Source organism: Engystomops pustulosus, chromosome 5 (genome assembly GCF_040894005.1).
Source record: "Engystomops pustulosus chromosome 5, aEngPut4.maternal, whole genome shotgun sequence".
Classification (NCBI taxonomy): domain Eukaryota; kingdom Metazoa; phylum Chordata; class Amphibia; order Anura; family Leptodactylidae; genus Engystomops; species Engystomops pustulosus.
The window spans coordinates 106,293,582-106,311,781 of NC_092415.1; the positions used below are offsets into that span (position 1 = coordinate 106,293,582).

General features: G+C 38.7%; 1 protein-coding gene across 3 annotated transcripts in view; it reads left to right on the top strand.

The window, feature by feature from the left end:
• The window catches only part of GABBR2 (gamma-aminobutyric acid type B receptor subunit 2), a 553,394-nt gene that overhangs the window by 309,099 nt on the left and 226,095 nt on the right, over nt 1-18,200 (top strand). For all 3 annotated transcript variants that reach the window (XM_072152801.1, XM_072152802.1, XM_072152803.1), the window contains one exon: nt 11,831-11,891. In XM_072152801.1, the coding sequence (XP_072008902.1) occupies nt 11,831-11,891 (61 nt within the window). The remainder of the gene's footprint in view (nt 1-11,830; nt 11,892-18,200) is intronic.

Below are 18,200 nucleotides of genomic sequence, written 5' to 3' on the forward strand. Positions count from 1 at the left end.
ACGTTGCCATAACTTTAAATTTAGGTGAGTGGTAAAAGACCGTGTAGGCTCATGTTAGGTTCTAAATTAGGATGTCATTTTGTGGACTTTCAATAGTGTGTCAGAGCCTTAACCCCATAGCATGAGCTTTTAATTATTATGTTGTTGTACCCTAGAACATAAGATTTGTAAAAAAAAAAAAAAATAGTAAAAAAATGTGACAAATCCTTTACCATGTAATGGAGTCCAGTGTGGTTGGTTGTTAACAATAGGTTTCAAAATAAATTTTGATTAACATATACAGTATGCTGAAACAGCACAGATTGTTATAAGTACAGTATAAAAGTCACAAACTGCTATAAGTATACAGCACAGGAGAAGAAACCTGTTAAAATACTTAATGGCTACATGTTTTAGTTAAAAATAAGAGCTCTAAAAATACCAGGGACCATAATTACATTTCTTTTTGAAAGTGGCAATTAGAAGAAGGGAAGGAAGGATAAAGTAAGCATGATGATTCTTTAATCCGGTACATATGTGTAGCCAATGGACCATATGTAAACTGTAAGGAGTTAACCATGCTCTGGCTTTTGGTAATATTTTATAGATAAAGTGAAATGAATTAAAAATAAATTGACATGGCTGAAAGTTTTATTATCAAACAGCTCCAAAAAGTTGTAACATGTTAATTAATGTAAACTATTCATGTCATCATAATGATCTAATTTGAATATGTACTTTATTTATGTAAAAAACTGTACACGTTATAAAAGTACAAAGTACAAAAACAATGGCTTGACCGCTGGTCTGATGAACTTTAGTTTCGGAGCTCTAGCCTAGGGTCAATGAATTGTAACATATTAAGGTATTTTAGAACATTCTAAGGTACTGTATATACTCGAGTATAAGCCGATTCGAGTATAAGCCAAGTTACCTCATTTTAGCACAATAAACTGTGAAAACCTATTGACTCGAGTATAGGCAGAGGGTAGGAAATGCATTGGTTACAGCCCCCCAGTATATAGCCTGCCTGCCCCTGTAGTATATAGCCTTCCTGCCTTCCCAATATATAGCCTGCCAGCCCGTGTAGTATATAGCCTGCCAGCCCCCCAGTATATAGCCTGCTTGCCCCCCCAGTATAGTATATAGCCTGGCAACCCCTGTAGTATATAGCCTGCCAGCCCCTGTAGTATATAGCCTGCCAGCCCTCTGTAGTATATATCCTGCCAGCCCCATAGTATATAGTTAGCCTGCCCTCCTATAGTAAAAAAAAACAAAAAAACATTAAAACTGCACTCACCTTTCTGACACCCTCTGTAGGTCCTCTTCTTGCTTCGTATCCTCTTAGGGTCCTTTGGTATTCTTTGGTTCCTCTTCGGGTCATTCAGCTCTCTTCGGGTCTTCGTGCTCAGTCGGCACACACATATGTCAGCCGTTTGCTGACATCATTGTTTGTGAGTGGTCACCATCACGAGGGGACCTGAAGGGGAGCAGAACGACCCGAAGAGGAGCTGAAGAGGCAACGGAGCATCGGAAGCAAGAGGAGGACCTACAGGGGGCATCGGAAAGGTGAATACAGTGTTATTTTTAACTCCACACTACGGGTCTTCTTCTGCCTCTTTTTGACAAAGGCTGTCTGTGCCGAAATGTCACTTTATGTTTGCCCTGCCACTTGAATAAAAATAACTTTTAGCATATACTTAAAGGAGTGCTTCAGTTTTTTGTTCTTTCTCTATTGCCAGAATAGAAACCCTAGCAGTGAGCACCCACCATATAACTACACATCCTTTATAAAGTATTTGTGCACCAATCTTGATGGACTTGTGACTGTGATATACCAAGTGAATTGAGCCATGAGTATACGCATTGGCTTTCCTGCTTCAGGTGCATTTTATAATGTGTGGGCTTTGAGATTATAGTTATTTTTTTTTTATTTGCCAAGTTCTTTTCCAAGGAGATCACCAACTGACAACCCCTCACTGTGGCGACAGCCTAGTAAGAAGAAAAACAATAGGATTAACACCATAACCCAAGAAGGCAGTCCTTACCAGAAATACCATTTAAGAGTCCTTTTATCTTTGAGAGGGTGTAGGCTGTAACATGGCCATCTCGGCTGCAACATAGTTATGAGGTGATGTACTTCAAAGGGTTTCACCCCCATCTCACCACATATCCAATCTGTCTTTGAGGGAAAGATTAATGCCTGGATGCCACTGTTTATGATGGGGTGCAAAGCAATGTCAACCAAGTAGATTGCCCTGTTGCTAACCTTAGCTTTACAAATTGAATTTATTTTATATATTCAAAAGTATACATTGTTAAAAATATATAGGAAAAAATACACGTCACTCGATGTTTCAGAGTATATGGGTGCACAAGTAGGTTACTACACCATATACACTCACCAGCCACTTTATTAGGTACACCTATCCAACTGCTCGTTAACACTAAATTTCTAATCAGCCAATCACATGGCGGCAACTCAGTGCATTTAGGCATGTAGACATGGTCAAGACAATCTCCTGCAGTTCAAACCGAGCATCAGTATGGGGAAGAAAGGGGATTTGAGTGCCTTTGAACGTGGCATGGTTGTTGGTGCCAGAAGGGCTGGTCTGAGTATTTCAGAAACTGCTGATTTACTGGGATTTTCACGCACAACCATCTCTAGGGTTTACAGAGAATGGTCCGAAAAAGAAAAAACATCCAGTGAGCGGCAGTTCTGTGGGCGGAAATGCCTTGTTGATGCCAGAGGTCAGAGGAGAATGGGCAGACTGGATCGAGCTGATAGAAAGGCAACAGTGACTCAAATCGCCACCGTTACAACCAAGGTAGGCAGAAGAGCATCTCTGAACGCACAGTACGTCGAACTTTGAGGCAGATGGGCTACAGCAGCAGAAGACCACACCGAGTGCCACTCCTTTCAGCTAAGAACAGGAAACTGAGGCTACAATTTGCACAAGCTCATCGAAATTGGACAGTAGAAGATTGGAAAAACGTTGCCTGGTCTGATGAGTCTTGATTTCTGCTGCGACATTTAGATGGTAGGATCAGAATTTGGTGTCAAAACATGAAAGCATGGATCCATCCTGCCTTGTATCAACAGTTCAGGCTGGTGGTGGTGTCATGGTGTGGGGAATATTTTCTTGGCACTCTTTGGGCCCCTTGGTACCAATTGAGCATCGTTGCAACGCCACAGCCTACCAGAGTATTGTTGCTGACCATGTCCATCCCTTTATGACCACAATGTACCCAACATCTACTTTCAGCAGGATAATGCGCCATGTCATAAACCTGGAATCATCTCAGACTGGTTTCTTGAACATGACAATGAGTTCACTGTACTCAAATGGCCTCCACAGTCACCAGATCTCAATCCAATAGAGCATCTTTGGGAGGTGGTGGAACGGGAGATTCGCATCATGGATGTGCAGCCGACAAATCTGTCAATATGGACCAAAATCTCTGAGGAATGCTTCCAGCACCTTGCTGAATCTGGCAGTTCTGAAGGCAAAAGGGGGTCCAACCCGTTACTAGCATGGTGTACCTAATAAAGTGGCCTGTGAGTGTATATAGAGAAAGGATAACTTGGCACTCCTTATAGGTCAAAATTTGAGGAGAATGTATTTAATCCAGAATAAACAGTATAGCAACCCAACAAAAATTATTATTTTGCAACATTTCGGTCTTATAAATTCATACCTTCTTCAGGCACGGATTGCAAGGTATAAGTAGAAATGGAGATGAGATGTCGTGCTGTGACCACTGGAGCACAGGTGGAAAGGAGGAAAAGTGGCTGCTCCCGCTGGAGAGATGAGCGCTATACTGTTTATTCTGGATTAAATGAATTCTCCTCAATTTTTGACCTATATGGAGTGCCAAGTTATCTTTTCTCTAAATTTTTAGTCATTCAATATTCTTTTCTTGAAGTTCCTCTATATTACTCTGTCTACATTGACTAAGAGCTCAGGTATTCTTGAGCATAGCTGAATTAATATTAGCCACGATGAGCTACATTTACAACTAGCACTTCAGTGAAAAAATGTGGGTAAGGTTATTTTGTTGAAGGGCATTTTTTCGCCTATTTTTAACTGTCTAGGAAATTATGTCACTGTCAGACACTTCTGACCACAGTTAACATGCAAAAAGAACTAAAGGATCTAAAAACTAAAATGTAAATGGCCAATCCATGTTTTCCTCTGTATAACCTTTTGTTGGTTCCAGTTGAATGATCAAGTTTTTCCAATTTTTCCTGTAATGGGTATAAGGAACTTCAGATGACATTCTACATACATATGACTGTTAATAGCCACTGTCATTAGTGAATTACATCATCTACAACTCGCCCAATTGAATGTGTTCGAATTTGCTGTAATTTTCTGTAAAATCCATGTGACCCTGCCAGTCTAACTAATATGGTATACTTCTACTAATACATTATGTCGAATTTACAACCCTTCACCTTTCACACTTTATTCCTACGCTGTAGGTGTTCTTTGGAAGGATTCCCCATGTAGCTTTTTAATGGAGGGAAGTTGCGTCCTTTGGTTGAGCACCTCTCCTCTGAAAGGGAGAAGAGGAGCAAAAAGCTGAGATTTTCTGCTGCCAATGTTCAGTATGGCTCTATATAAAGCCAGCTATGTAACTGAGAGATCACCCAAGGTGTACATTCAGCGTAGGCCATAGATAAATGAATGGCGTCAATCTCCTTTGAATGTATACCTTTCTTTTCCAGCAGGAAGCTGGATTAAATAGCGCCTTCTTCAATGCTTTTTCATTCTGTGTTTCCTGATGGTTGTGACGTAAACTGAGATGATGGTGAACCAGATCCATTTGCCAGTATATGTCTATGGACATTTTTCACCATGTATGTCGGTAGATTTCTTGGCGTACTGTTAACCCTGCCTTGTATACATTACACACACAGTATACAGTTACAATGAAATATGCACATTATAGACACTAAGACTAAACATTACATATATATTAACATTAACTCATGCAAAACATTGGGCGCTGATCGCATGCATTTCAGTTGAAACGTATATGTGATCTGAAGGAGATTATTATGGGCCATTCTATCTAATTCCATCCGAGACAGCAGTCTGAATGGGACTGATGGTGGGGAGAAGCGGGCACTGCACAGGATTAAGTAAATGGAGAAAAATGAAAGAAAAATACCTTGAGGCACAGGGGCCAGGGTGCCCTGCGTCTTTCAGCTACTGTCCTGCATCTTTCCATGACTTCCTCTTAGTGTTCTCTTCCCCTTCGACTTCAGCTGTGACAGGCTGTGATAGGTTTAGATTTGGGTAGTGGATTCTCTCACTGCAGCCGTCATTCAGGAACTGTACAGGAAACATCGTGAAGGTGGGGCTGGCAGTTTGCAGGATACCCCACTACGGCTCCAGAAACAAATCTACGCGAAGCTGCGCATGCAGACGGTAACACCTAAAAATAAGTGTCTGGCTGCATGCAGAGGCTAAGCTACATCCCAGTAGTGTGCCCTGCACAGATGCACATTGTGAACTCTCTTTGTCACCCGACCTTCCAGGTCCCCCTCTGTGTAGGCCCCGTAGCAGCTGCTATGGATGCTATAGCATTAGTTCCGCCACTGAGTATAGAGTACAGCTTTATTCCAAGGGAATATTCATTGAGTAGGCAGTATCATTCTTGTAGTAAATGCTTTGTGAATGTGTTTTGGATTTTGGGAGCTGTGCCACACAACACAGTTATGAATTTGTAAGTTGTCAAAGTAATTATAAGGAGCTATAATTCCCCTTGTATTTCGTTCAAAACCTGTAATAAAAACCAACCAACAAAGACAAAAATAATCACTTGAGCATTTCTGTAAATTGCTTAGTAATTCAGTCTTTCCTTGGTGTCAAATTTTGTATAGTGATCTAATATTGTATCACATTAGATCAAAGTTACACATTATAATTATGTTAAATGTATTCACATTTGTATTCCATGCTGATGCTAGTAACATGTTTGCATTTGCTGGTACATTGGCAGTCCAATGAATAATTTTAAGAGATTAAAAACTACATAATGCTTCATTTCAAATACACCAGCATTTATTATTATGTCCAAAAAAAGCTCTACAGCCAATACAAATTAAATAAAGTAGGTGTACTGTTGGCACAGGAGGAAGAAGAGGGGGAACAGCAGTCAAGCCAGTTCTTACATGGGTTGCTGGATCAGTGGTCAGGTACTACACAGTCCAGCCAGGGGACTTTTGGAGGAGGAAGAGAGGGAGTTTTCCTCTCAGGAGAATGACACCTGTAGCAGCTCATGGGCATTACTGGAGAGTAACTCTGGGGATGATGAGGAGGAGAAACCTTCCACTTCCTACAAGTACATATCATATTTCATTCCAGCACTAGAGCATCAGAGAAAAATGAGGGTGTACATGTGCACTTTGGTGGAGGCACTACTTGCGGAGTTCCAATCTGACATTGAGAGTTCAGATCGCGAGCCAAAACGTGTTGCTACTGCTTAATCAACATCTTCAAAGGAAGCCGTCTTTGGAGAATTTGACCTACTCGAGCGCCGACAACTCTCCACACTTCCAGACGAGATCTGGGCCATTCGATTGTATTTTAGCCAGATGAACTGGTACAGAAGACTGTTCCATAAAGAACTCCATTGTAAATGACAGCTCTGTAGAGGCCTTTCCCGCTGAATGGGGGCCTGAAGGTAAATATGACATGTGCCAGAGGCATTACCAGTGCATTCAGCAAGCCGGCACAAAACACTGTGTGACACCATCCTAACAAAGATAAACTAATGATAAACACATAGTAAAGAGCTTATCCACCAGCTGAGAAACCTAGTTTTTAGCAAAGAAAACAGATGTTATTGAATTAGTGGAAGATGAACTCTAGCACAGTATGCACAGCATTTAATTACTGTAAAATACTTAAATGAAATAGAAGACACCAGTATATTACTTAATAAAATTTAATTTACAACAGTGACTGAAAAACAAAAAAGAAAAAAATGTGTCACAACTAAATGTGGGCGGCAGGCTTAACAACTGTTATTTTTCTTTGCACCCCGTAATTTAACATTGTCTTAAACTTCTACAACAATGGACAGTTTCAGAGCAAAGAAGAGAAGAGAATTCCAAAACTTTGGCAGATCAACTGTAAGGAATTTATCAGTTTTTTACTCCCCTGTTTCCAGAATCTATAACTTTTATATTTGTATGTTTACAGAGATATATGAGGGCTTATTTCCTGTGGGAAAAATTGAATTTTATAGTGGTACCTTTTTATACTGTCAGACTTGCAGGTGTGGATCCTCTGGACCACTGCAGACGATGACACAAGCCACTACCTGGGACCGGAGTCTAAGTGGTACCTGGTTTTCACCAGAGCCCGTCGCAAGGCAGGTTAGACAAGCTGCGGCGTGGTAACACCCGGTCGTTGCTCAGGCGTGACTTGTCTGCAGTGGCGGCCAAGGTAGAAGTACAGAGACGGCAGACAATCTTGTGGTCGAAGTCCAGGCACAAGGTCAGGGCACGCAGCAGAGGTGCAACGTCAGAGTCCGGTCCGGGGTCAGCAACAGGAGGTCCAAGCAGAAGGGTACGGGAACACAGCACACACAACAGCAGCACAGAGGAACACTGGTACACGGGAACACGGAGGAGGTCAGGTAATACAGGAACACGGAGGAGGTCAGGTAATACAGGAACACGGAGGAGGTCAGATAACACTGGAACACCAAGGAGGTCAGATAACACTGGAACACTGAGGTGGTCAGGTACACAGGAGACACAGGAACGCAGAAGACACAGGAACGCAGGAATCGCAGGCAAATCGCAGAATAGCTTTCTCTCAGGCTGTGAGGCACAAAGATCCGGCAAGGGCTTGTAGGAAGAGGCAGGCTTATATAGAATTAATTAAATGGCCAGCGCCAATTAATGGCGCACTGGCCCTTTAAATCTTAGCGGGCCGGCACGCGCACCCTAGGAGTCTGGAACGCGCAGGCCGAGCTGCGGGAGCAACAGAGGATGCCGCGGGAGCCGGGGAAGGTGAGGGAAGCTGGCCACCGTACCCCGGAGAGGCACGGGTGCACCCGTGATCCGAGACAGGGATTGCGGGAGCACCCGTGACATATACTTTGTTCATTGTATGAGCTACAAAAAAACTCTTAATGTGGTAGAGTTGTAAAAACACACAGTTGCACCATATTCCAAAATGCTGGGGCACATTTACTTACAAAATCACTAGATTTCACTAAAATTCAGTGTCAGTCTACTATGCTGCGTTCGTCTTGTGCCAAAAATCATGAATGTGGCGCTTCCCTGTTTTTTGTGGTGCAGCTTTAACATAGGGTATGCAACTCAATTTGGAAGTTAAATACGGCGCTCGGTCCAAATCAGTCAGCATGCTCCCTAATTTGTGTCACATGGAAGCCAGCACAGTTACACCACAAAAGGATTAAGTGCAACACAATCGCAGCACAGACACTTCTTCAATACCTGTGCAAGCAGTTTAAGCCATGAAGAACGTGCACGGTCTGACAAAAGTGCAGCTCGCAACCCTTAGTAAATGTGACCTGCTTTGTTTTAACATCTTTACCTTTGTGGTCCAAGTCACACTTACCATTTACACATTGGGTCAGTAGTACATATAGATTCCAAATTCAATATAATTTAAACAAAAAGCAGATGTCCAAAAAGGATAAGATTAAATACAATCACTTTATTAATTCATCAAAATAAGAGTGGATAAAAACATTTAAAAAGCACATTTCAGTGCTGTACACAAACTAAACCCAGTGTACTAGTATAAATAAATAAGAGATAATGGTAAGACAGGCTACACTTGAAATAGATACAATACTAAGGATTAAATGTTAGATTTTAGTAATAATATCCACAAGTGTGGTACAAACATTATCAATATAGTAATATAAAGGTAGCCATAGTTTACCTAGATAGACACCAGATCAATGCTGGACACTCGGGACAATGGTCCCCACGCATTTCGCCTGTGTATACAGGCTTCCTTAGGGGTAATATCGTGGTCGAGGGGCTAAAAGTATATATATATTGTCTGTCCAGCCCTCACAGTCCTATATGCTGCAGCTGCGCTTGGTGACCCGAGTGAGTGGCGTGCATGTTATGCATCGGAAGTCAGGTGATGCGTTTTACCCGTTCATACTGCGTCTCACACGCCAGGAAGTGAAAAGGCATTGATCTGGTGTCTATCTAGGTAAACTATGGTTACATTTATATTACTATATTGATTATGTTTGTACCACACTTGTGGATATCATTACTAAAATCTTGCATATAATCCTTAGTATTGTATCTATTTCAGGTCTACCCTGTCTTACCATTATCTCTTATTTGTTTATACTGGTACATTGGGGACATTAGTTTGTGTACAGCGCTCAAATGTGCTTTTTAAATGTTTTTATCCACTCTTATTTTGATGAATTAATAAAGTGATTGTATTTAATCTTATCCTTTTTGGACATCCGCTTTTTGTTTAAATTATATTACACTTTATATTGGATGTGTACATATTACTTATGACCCAAACCCTGTACATAGACTAGTTAGCGATGCCAAATTTAGGTATACAAGGTAACATTTTTTGCGGGACAAGCTAATGTTTTCATTGATGTCATTTTGCAGATGGTAGAAACTTTTCATCACTTTTTATTGGAATTGTTGATTTGGTCATTTGGGCTCTATTTTCATTTGCGGGGTTCATCGTTGGGAGTTGGGAATAATCATTTTTATACTTTGACTTATCAAACATTTTGGGTCAAGGGGATACCTGTTTTTACCTATCTTTATGATTTTATTTTTTTGTTTATCTTAGTGTTCTAGGGAAAGGGGGGGGGGTGATTAGAATTTTATATTTTTTCATTTTTTTAATTTTGTTAAACTTTTTTTTCACTATTTCAGCCCCCCAGGGCACTCTAACCCTAGGGGGTCTGACCACCCATACAATATACCCCAGTAAAACTGTATAGCAGTATATGTTGATGACAGCTATGGAAGCCTTTAACAATGTGAAAATGTTGTGTTTTACTACATGTTGAAAATGTTAGCATTGGTGTAAGATACCTTCAAGTCAAAGCCAAAACTTAACATTTATTTCTTTAAATGTATGGATACTACCCAACAATCTTTGTTTTGTTTTCCACCTAACTTACTTAACATTATATAAATAAACTGTGTAACATTTTTCGGCTGGTATAAGAGAGGAATAATCTACCACTTTTGACTGACCTTTGCTAAGTAAAATTGTTCAAGTTTTCAATATGGAGGTAACACAGTCCATTCGTATGATGTTATAATTCAGGGGATAGGAGTGCTAACAATAGTCAGATTTACTGATACTGATCTCTTTGGTCTCTTGTTACCTTTGTGGGAAACACTTAATACATAATATCCATTTTATTCTGCAATTTCATCTTTATTGAGCTTCCTGTAAATAGAACTCACTGAGAAACTGAGACCAGTGCTGTGTTATTTTTTATTATGGTACAAACTTTGAAGCAACTTTATTCTGTCGTGTAACACTGCACTTGGTGTACACCATGAAATTATAAATGGCAATGAAAACCATAATGTTAATGCACTCAGTAATTCATGACATAATGATTTCCATTGTGGTTTATTCAGTTTAAGGCAATATGAGTATTGAACATTAATCAATAAAGAACATTATATTGTTGGAAATTGTAGCTTGCTAATAGCTTAATTTTTAATGTAATATTTAAGAAATATTATTCTCTAAATGGAATAGATAGCAGTAAAGTAAAACTACATTTCCAGAAGCATTTGCAGACAACTTATCTGTGTTTATGAAGAAGAATGAAGAACATAGCAGCATTGGTTATATAGTGCGGAGGAAGGTTGGCTTTGGGATACCTGCTCTAGATAAACTGGAGTTGCCCACCAATAAGAGACCTATCATCTGCCCTGTGGTGATGTGTGGGAAAACTAATTATTCTCTATTGGAAAATAATGCTAATGCAGAAGGCACATCACTTAGTTAGGGTTCTTGTTATGTTCCAGTCAAGTAAAGGTACAGGACAAAACTTAAAATCAATGCCAAGGATGTCCAAAAGTTCATATCATCTTATTAGTTTAATTACCACAGACATGTTCATGAAAGTAGAGGAAAGGCTTGTATATTATATGCTTCTGTTGGTCGTGGTAACTGGTTCTGGCATATTTCATTATTACCTGAATTTTTTTCTCCAGTCCACACCATTTCAAAGCATTTTATGCTGATGTTTTTGTACCCTATATGCTAATTAGACAATCTCCTGCTCAAGCTCAGGGTTACCCATCTGACAGGGGAGAGTCTATCTAGGTTATTGAGTGCTTACAATTAAAAGCATAGATTTTTCCCTATTTTTTCACGGATGTGGAAGGCGATAGAAGTCTATGGGTTTGAAAAAATGATGAAACGTCATTAATAAGGCTGAGAAAGCAGATGTGATATTTTCAAAGAAATGTTATACCTTTAGTTATTTTTTCCCAATGCAGAGACAAAAAGGAAGCATGTCGGAGTATCTCCCCCACATGTCTTTGGAGAAGAATAGTTTGGGGTTTTGATTTGGATTCTAAATCTCCCAATCTCAATTTGATCATGACAATGTGAGATGTGTTTGAAAAACAACCACCAACCTCACAGGAGAAGAATCTTCTGCCAACACATTGGTGATCTCTTTGACGGACTCATAGTCTATGCCTCAGCACAAACCTATGTTGATCTAGTAGTTAAATTGTTTTGAAGTGAAGATAAAAGTGTTGTTATTATTACGTTAATCATAATTTATGAGTTTTCTGGTTCTCATGAATATATTTTCGTTACAGGGACAAGTTGTGTTTAGAAATGGTGAAAGAATGGGCACAATAAAGTTTACTCAGTTTCAAGGTAAGATTTGTTTTGTAAGGACTGATATATAGTATCCTGATATACAGTAATATTCTTGGCTTTGGTGATGCACCCCCCCAGTAACACCCACAAATTGGTGCTGCAATTGTTGAAATACCAGGCACCGTCATTGGGGAATGATGATACTCCCCAAACTTTCAGCGCCTTGCCCCACCAGCATGTTGGCACTGGCGCACATACGCTCTGTTTTAGGACGGCTTTGTCAGCGGCATTTAAAGAGTTAACACCTGAAATCACTGTCAGAACCGATCTCAGGTGTTACCAAACTTGGGTCTGAGCCACTAATGAAGTTCAGGGTCAGGTATAGGAGACCCAATTCAGCAAAGTTGGGTACAAACCTGAACTTTGCGGCTCGGGTACGCTTAACACTATTGATGAGGATCACTGGATTGACAAATAAAAGGTAATACAGGCGGTCCCTTACTTAAGTACACCAGATTTTCAGACGACCCCTAGTTACAAACGGACTTCTGGTAATTGCCAATTTATGGTATTTTAGCCGTAGGATACAATAAACAGCTATAACAGTTATCACAGGTTTCTGCAATGAAGCTTTATTCTTAATCCTGGTTCTTATGAGAATCCAACAGTTTTAAAATCCAATTGTCACAGAGACCAAAAAAAATTGTCTAGAGTTACAATTATAAAATATACAATTCATCTTAGTAACAAACCCACAGAACCTATTCTGTACATAACAAAAAATCTGCAAAAAAATATGCAAGCTGTTTATAATCTTAATGGGTTACTGTGAAATGAATGAAAAATTTAGAAAAACGCTAAGATCTCGTGACTGAACCGGCCACTCCATTACAGATACCAGCTGCCTGCTTCTTACTTAAATCGTTTATGCATAATTTGGAGGTGTGCTTTTTGTCATTGTCCTGTTGTATTATGAAATTGACTGCAATCAAGTGCTGTCCACAGCGTATGGCATGGCCTTGCAAAATTTAGTAATAGCTTTCCTCTTCCGAATCCCCTTGACCTTGTACAAATCTCCCATTTTACCAGCACCAAAGCAACTCCAGACCATCACATTACGTCCGGCGTCAGGCACTCTTCCAGCATCTTTTCAGTTGTTCTGTGTATCACAAATGTCCTTCTGTGTGATCCAAACATCAAACTTATATTCATCTGTATATACCACTTTTTTCCTATTTTCCTTGTCCAATGTCTGTTTTCTTTTGCCCTTACAGGCAGTCCCCGGGTTACATACAAGATAGGGTCTGTAGGGTTGTACTTAAGTTGAATTTGTATGTAAGTCAGAACTGTATATTTTATCATTGTAGCCCCAGCCAGAACTTTTTTGGTACAATTGGATTTTTAAAAATGTTGGGTTGTCATAAGAATCAATATTAACACTAAAGCTTCATTACAGACACATTTGACAACTGTTACAGCTGTTTATTGTAGCATGGGACTAAAGTACAGTAAATTACTAACATCCAGAGGGCCGTTTTTAACTAGATGTCGTATGTAAGTCGAGTGTTCTTAAGTAGGGGACTGCCTGCATTAATCTTTTCCTTTTATTAGCCATTCTCAGTGGCTTTTTCTTTGCCACTCTACCCTGAAGGCCAGCATCCTTGAGTCTCCTCTTCACTGTAGCAGTTGACAGCTGAGGACCTGTGAGACGTTGTTTTCTCATGTGCTTGTCTTGTTGTGTAGTTGTACAGCAGGGCCTCTCTCTTTCTACTGTGGTTAGAGCCTGTTTGTGCTTTCCTCTGAAGGGGGTAATACATACCGTTGTAGGAAATCTTCAGTTTCTTAGCAATTTGTTGCATGGAATGGCCTTCATTTTTAATAACAAAAATAGATTGTCGAGTTTCATTTGAAAGTTCCTTTTTTCTTGCCATTTTGATGCTCCAGATTATCAACCAGCTCAAAGGAAGGTCATTTTATAGCTTCTCCAATCAGCCAAACTGTTTTCAGCTGTACTAGCATTCTTGAACAAGGCTTTTCTTCTTACACAGTTAGCAAACACAATTTACCATTAAACCACTGGAGTGGTGGTTGTTAAAAATGGACCTACTGTATAAACACCTATTACATTAGATATTGCATTAAAGACCAGATTTTTGCAGCTAGAATAGTCTGTTATTACAGTAACAATGTAAAGAGTGTATTTATAATTCAGTTAATGTTAGCTTTATTAAAAGAAAATGTGCATTACAGGATGGGTCTAATGCCTACATGGATTCAACCCCATGACTCAATTGGATTATGGTGAGCCATTTCAGTCATCACAATTGTTACTGTAGGAGCTATTATGACTTGAGTATGTTATGGAGCTACATTTTTTTTGCCTCTACATACAATTTCTGTTAGTTGTTAAGAAGAGACTATGATTTTATTTTTGAGGTGTTGAAGGTTTAAGTCACCACATGCTGTACTCTTAATTTAAGTGGTCGTTTTCTATTTTAAGTGTCCTTGAAATGGTGTGGATTTGTAAATAGGTGCCTTTGCATCTACTGCTACAGTGTTTCAGGCTAGCAAATGGGTTCTCACTTTGTACCCATTTGTGATTGCTGGTCCCTGATTGCCCTATACTGATGGAGCATTCATGCAAATGCAAGGCCACTGTTATAGAGAAGGGAGTGGAAGTGGTAATGCATCTAACTTACTACTCTGTTTACATTCAGAACCAGGGGACATGTATCTCTGTATGCATGCTAATGCAAGGAAGGCTGTCACTGAGTTGTATAGCCTCTGGACTCCTTAGCCAAAATTGAGCAGGGATTTAATAAAATAGGCATCATATTGAATCTTCATATCATTCAATGTAGCAAGTTCCCTTTCTGTCTTTATATTTAAAGTTTTTTTGCAGTGTTACTTTAAAATATTGAATCAAAGCATATTCCTGAAATACTTTGTTGCAACAGTGTTGCTTATTCTGGGCTTAAAAATTTCAGTCAGCATGCTCATTCCATGGCTTTTAGACTTCTGTAAGTATTCATATGAACCTTTTCACTCAAATGTATACATTTTTTTCAGTTCCTTGTTTTCTAAATCTCACTTTCTGCAAATCAGAAAACATGCTTACTATGATCATTCATAAACTATTTCACCATATTTGTTACGATCACAAAATATACCAAACCTAAAGAACCTATCTTGTACGTAACCCAAGGACTCCCTGTACCTCAATGCCAGTCAAAGGCCTGTAGTATGTAGAGTTACCTTTTGGATACTGTTACTGGTTATATTAAAGCTTTTAAACAAGTGTATGACTTTATGCATACATATAACATACATATAGTATATTGTTCTATAAAAAAGACTACCACCTTTCAAGCTTTTTAACTATAAATATTCCCATTTATGTTCACATAACTGCCAAAAATAACAACTGTGAAATTAAAGTAATAAAAAATCTCTGTCTACAATTGGAAATCAATGTTTTACATTTTGTTCCAGAAAATACATTCCTTTCGAATAACTTCTTGAATCTACTATTGCTTTGTAAAATTTGCTGGTGTCGAGATCAATTATTTTCACTTAATGCAATCCCATACAAAATAAACAAAGAAATACCCCATTTATATGAAGTACAAAAGAACTAAAACTCCATTGTTATGTAATGTAAAACAAGTTTTATGTAATACTGGTAGTCTGCATACAATAACTTTGGTAGAAGAAAAGTTATTTATAGTACACTTTTAAATTCTGTGCATTTAAAAAGGGGGTCACATACATTACTTATAAACAAACAGAATTTTTTTTAAAAAAAACTTGCAGATACCCATCAGGAGCTAGCCAGCTCCTGGGATGTGACTGCCCCATATAAGCCAAATCCCTGTGATCTCCATTTGCTTGTTTAAGGGAAAGTTAAGGGAAAGTTGTATCAGTGCTGAGTGGTAAGGTAGAGTAGGTGTCTGCTAGGTTGGATGATTTCCATGGGAGTGGGGTTGGCTGACTGAGTATATTTGATGGTGAGATTTCAAGAATACTAGTTTTTTTTTTCATCAGACATGATCATTACATTACAGATGCCATCGATACAGGAGGTCAGTACACCTTGTTAATTTTGGCCACCATTGACCATGATTTGGAATCAATTTCCCAATTTTTTGGGTTGAAATGCATACATAAAAATATATTACCTGTCTGTTGAGGTTTTAGGGCCCATAACCACTATTAACCGCATTCAAATGCACTTCTGACCTGTTTGTAATAAAACAAAAAAATGTCCTTGAGCCTGTCTCTGTCTGGTACAGTTTATTAGGGAAAAATGGGTGCTATAGGAGGAATAAGTACCTGTTTCAAGAACACTATGCAATTTTGTAGTGCTGAAAGATATTAAATAAGATAAAGTTAGCATGGTATGCACCGACATTAAGAGCTGTTTTATCGATATCCTATATGCTGAGGCAGTGTTGGACTGACCCACCAGAGCATCAGAGAATCCTCTGGTGGGCCCCAAACATCTTCATTTGGAAGTAAATGCAGTAATAATTTGATATTATGATCTATTTCATATAAAATGATTCCATTATTATAGATTATTAGACCTTGTTGATGATACATTGTACATGATATGATTTTTTAATTGTATTTTATGATTGAAGGGTGGGCCCTTAAGATCACCTCCTCTGGTAGGCCCAACGTATGCCAGTCTGACACTGAGGGGATGATGTAGGGGCTGTACATGAAAAACTAAGCAACAATTCTTCACTTGAAAATCCTCAAATTAGATTCCTAATATTTTTGTTTGATTTTGATCTTACTGGGAATTATTTCAGATTTGGATAAGACTACTTCCTGGAGGTAAAGGGAACCTCACCAATGTCTAATGAGGCTCCAACTTGCGCTAACATTTTTACATAATATTTTATAAGGTGGTTTGTGTCTTCACAAAGATCTTATCATCCTCTGGACAAGTCACAAATGGAATTATTTGTTGCATTTTTAAATGAGAGTTATCCATGAATTGTTATTTTGAATATGATTATAATCCGTTATCTGAATGTAGAAGTAAAGTTTGTTATGTTAATTTATGATGGTTACCATTCTCGCAAATATTCACAGGGATTTCTAAGGGACAATTCTTAACTGTCATGACTTAAAGAGAACCTGCAACCACATTTGCACATATACAGCCAGTGACCAGTTCCTATAGAGCCCTATTTACTGACACCTTTCTTTTATTTTGTTGTTTTGCTCACATCCACATAAATCCCCTTTTATCTTATATTACCTGGCATCAAAGAGGGCATGCCTTATGCCTCCTTACTGGTCACAGTTCATGTCATGTGACCAAAGTGAAATCATCTCAGGTTTTTAAGCCACTAAACAACAGCAAACTTTACCCCACACATGTATCTGACCACATGAAGTTATATCAGCCTCCATGGACTTCTACTCCTTTCCATCCTCCGTGGAGGCTGATGTGATTTCATGTAATCACATACATGATGTACAGTTTGCTATTATTAGAAGGCTAAAGGACCTGCGGTGATGTCACTCTGGTCACATGTCATGAATGTAACACAAGCCATTGTGTAAAAAAATTTACACAATTTTTCCCATCTGTACATAGAGCTTTAAATGTCTGTAGTTGAATATTAGCAGACAGTCCATAAGTAGAAGGAGGCAGGAAATGTATTTTAAGATACACAGAGCTGTTAGTCAATAAAATGGGGCGTGTTTTACTTCCAGCCTGGGAGAGAGAAGAGTCACAAACAACAGGCATGAGTCAAAAAAGCTAATTTGCATTTCATAAATACTTCTGTAATTAAGGTACAGAGCCTCACAGGTCCTCTTTAAGGTAGTAAGTTTTAGAACAAATAGAAGGAGGAAGCGTAGAACATATTAAAATTAGGCTAAGTAACTTAAGAAGTCTAAAATTACAGTAAAAGTAAAAAATATAAATGTTCAATCACCCCCCTTTCCCTAGAACTGATATAAAATTAAATAACGGAAAAATGTAAAATTCTAATACAATAATTTGGAGTGCTGGAAGACTTTTACATTTTTCCGTATGTTAGCATGTCTGATGTGGTGTATTCTTTTCCCCTCTTTGTTCCGTACACCATCAACATGTGGATATAAGATATTTTTTTTTTCTTTTTCTGCTGTTTATAGAAATAAATAAACAAGAAAAATCATAAACATGTTGGGTATCACCACATCCCAAAATGCCAGGTCAATCAAAATATTTAAAAGGTTGTTACCGGCAGTATAGGGCAAAATCAAGATTTTTTTGTATAAAATGTTTTCATTTTCTTAAATGTATTAAAACATAATTAGTTTGATCACACAGACCTAAAGAATATAGGGGAGGTGTCATTT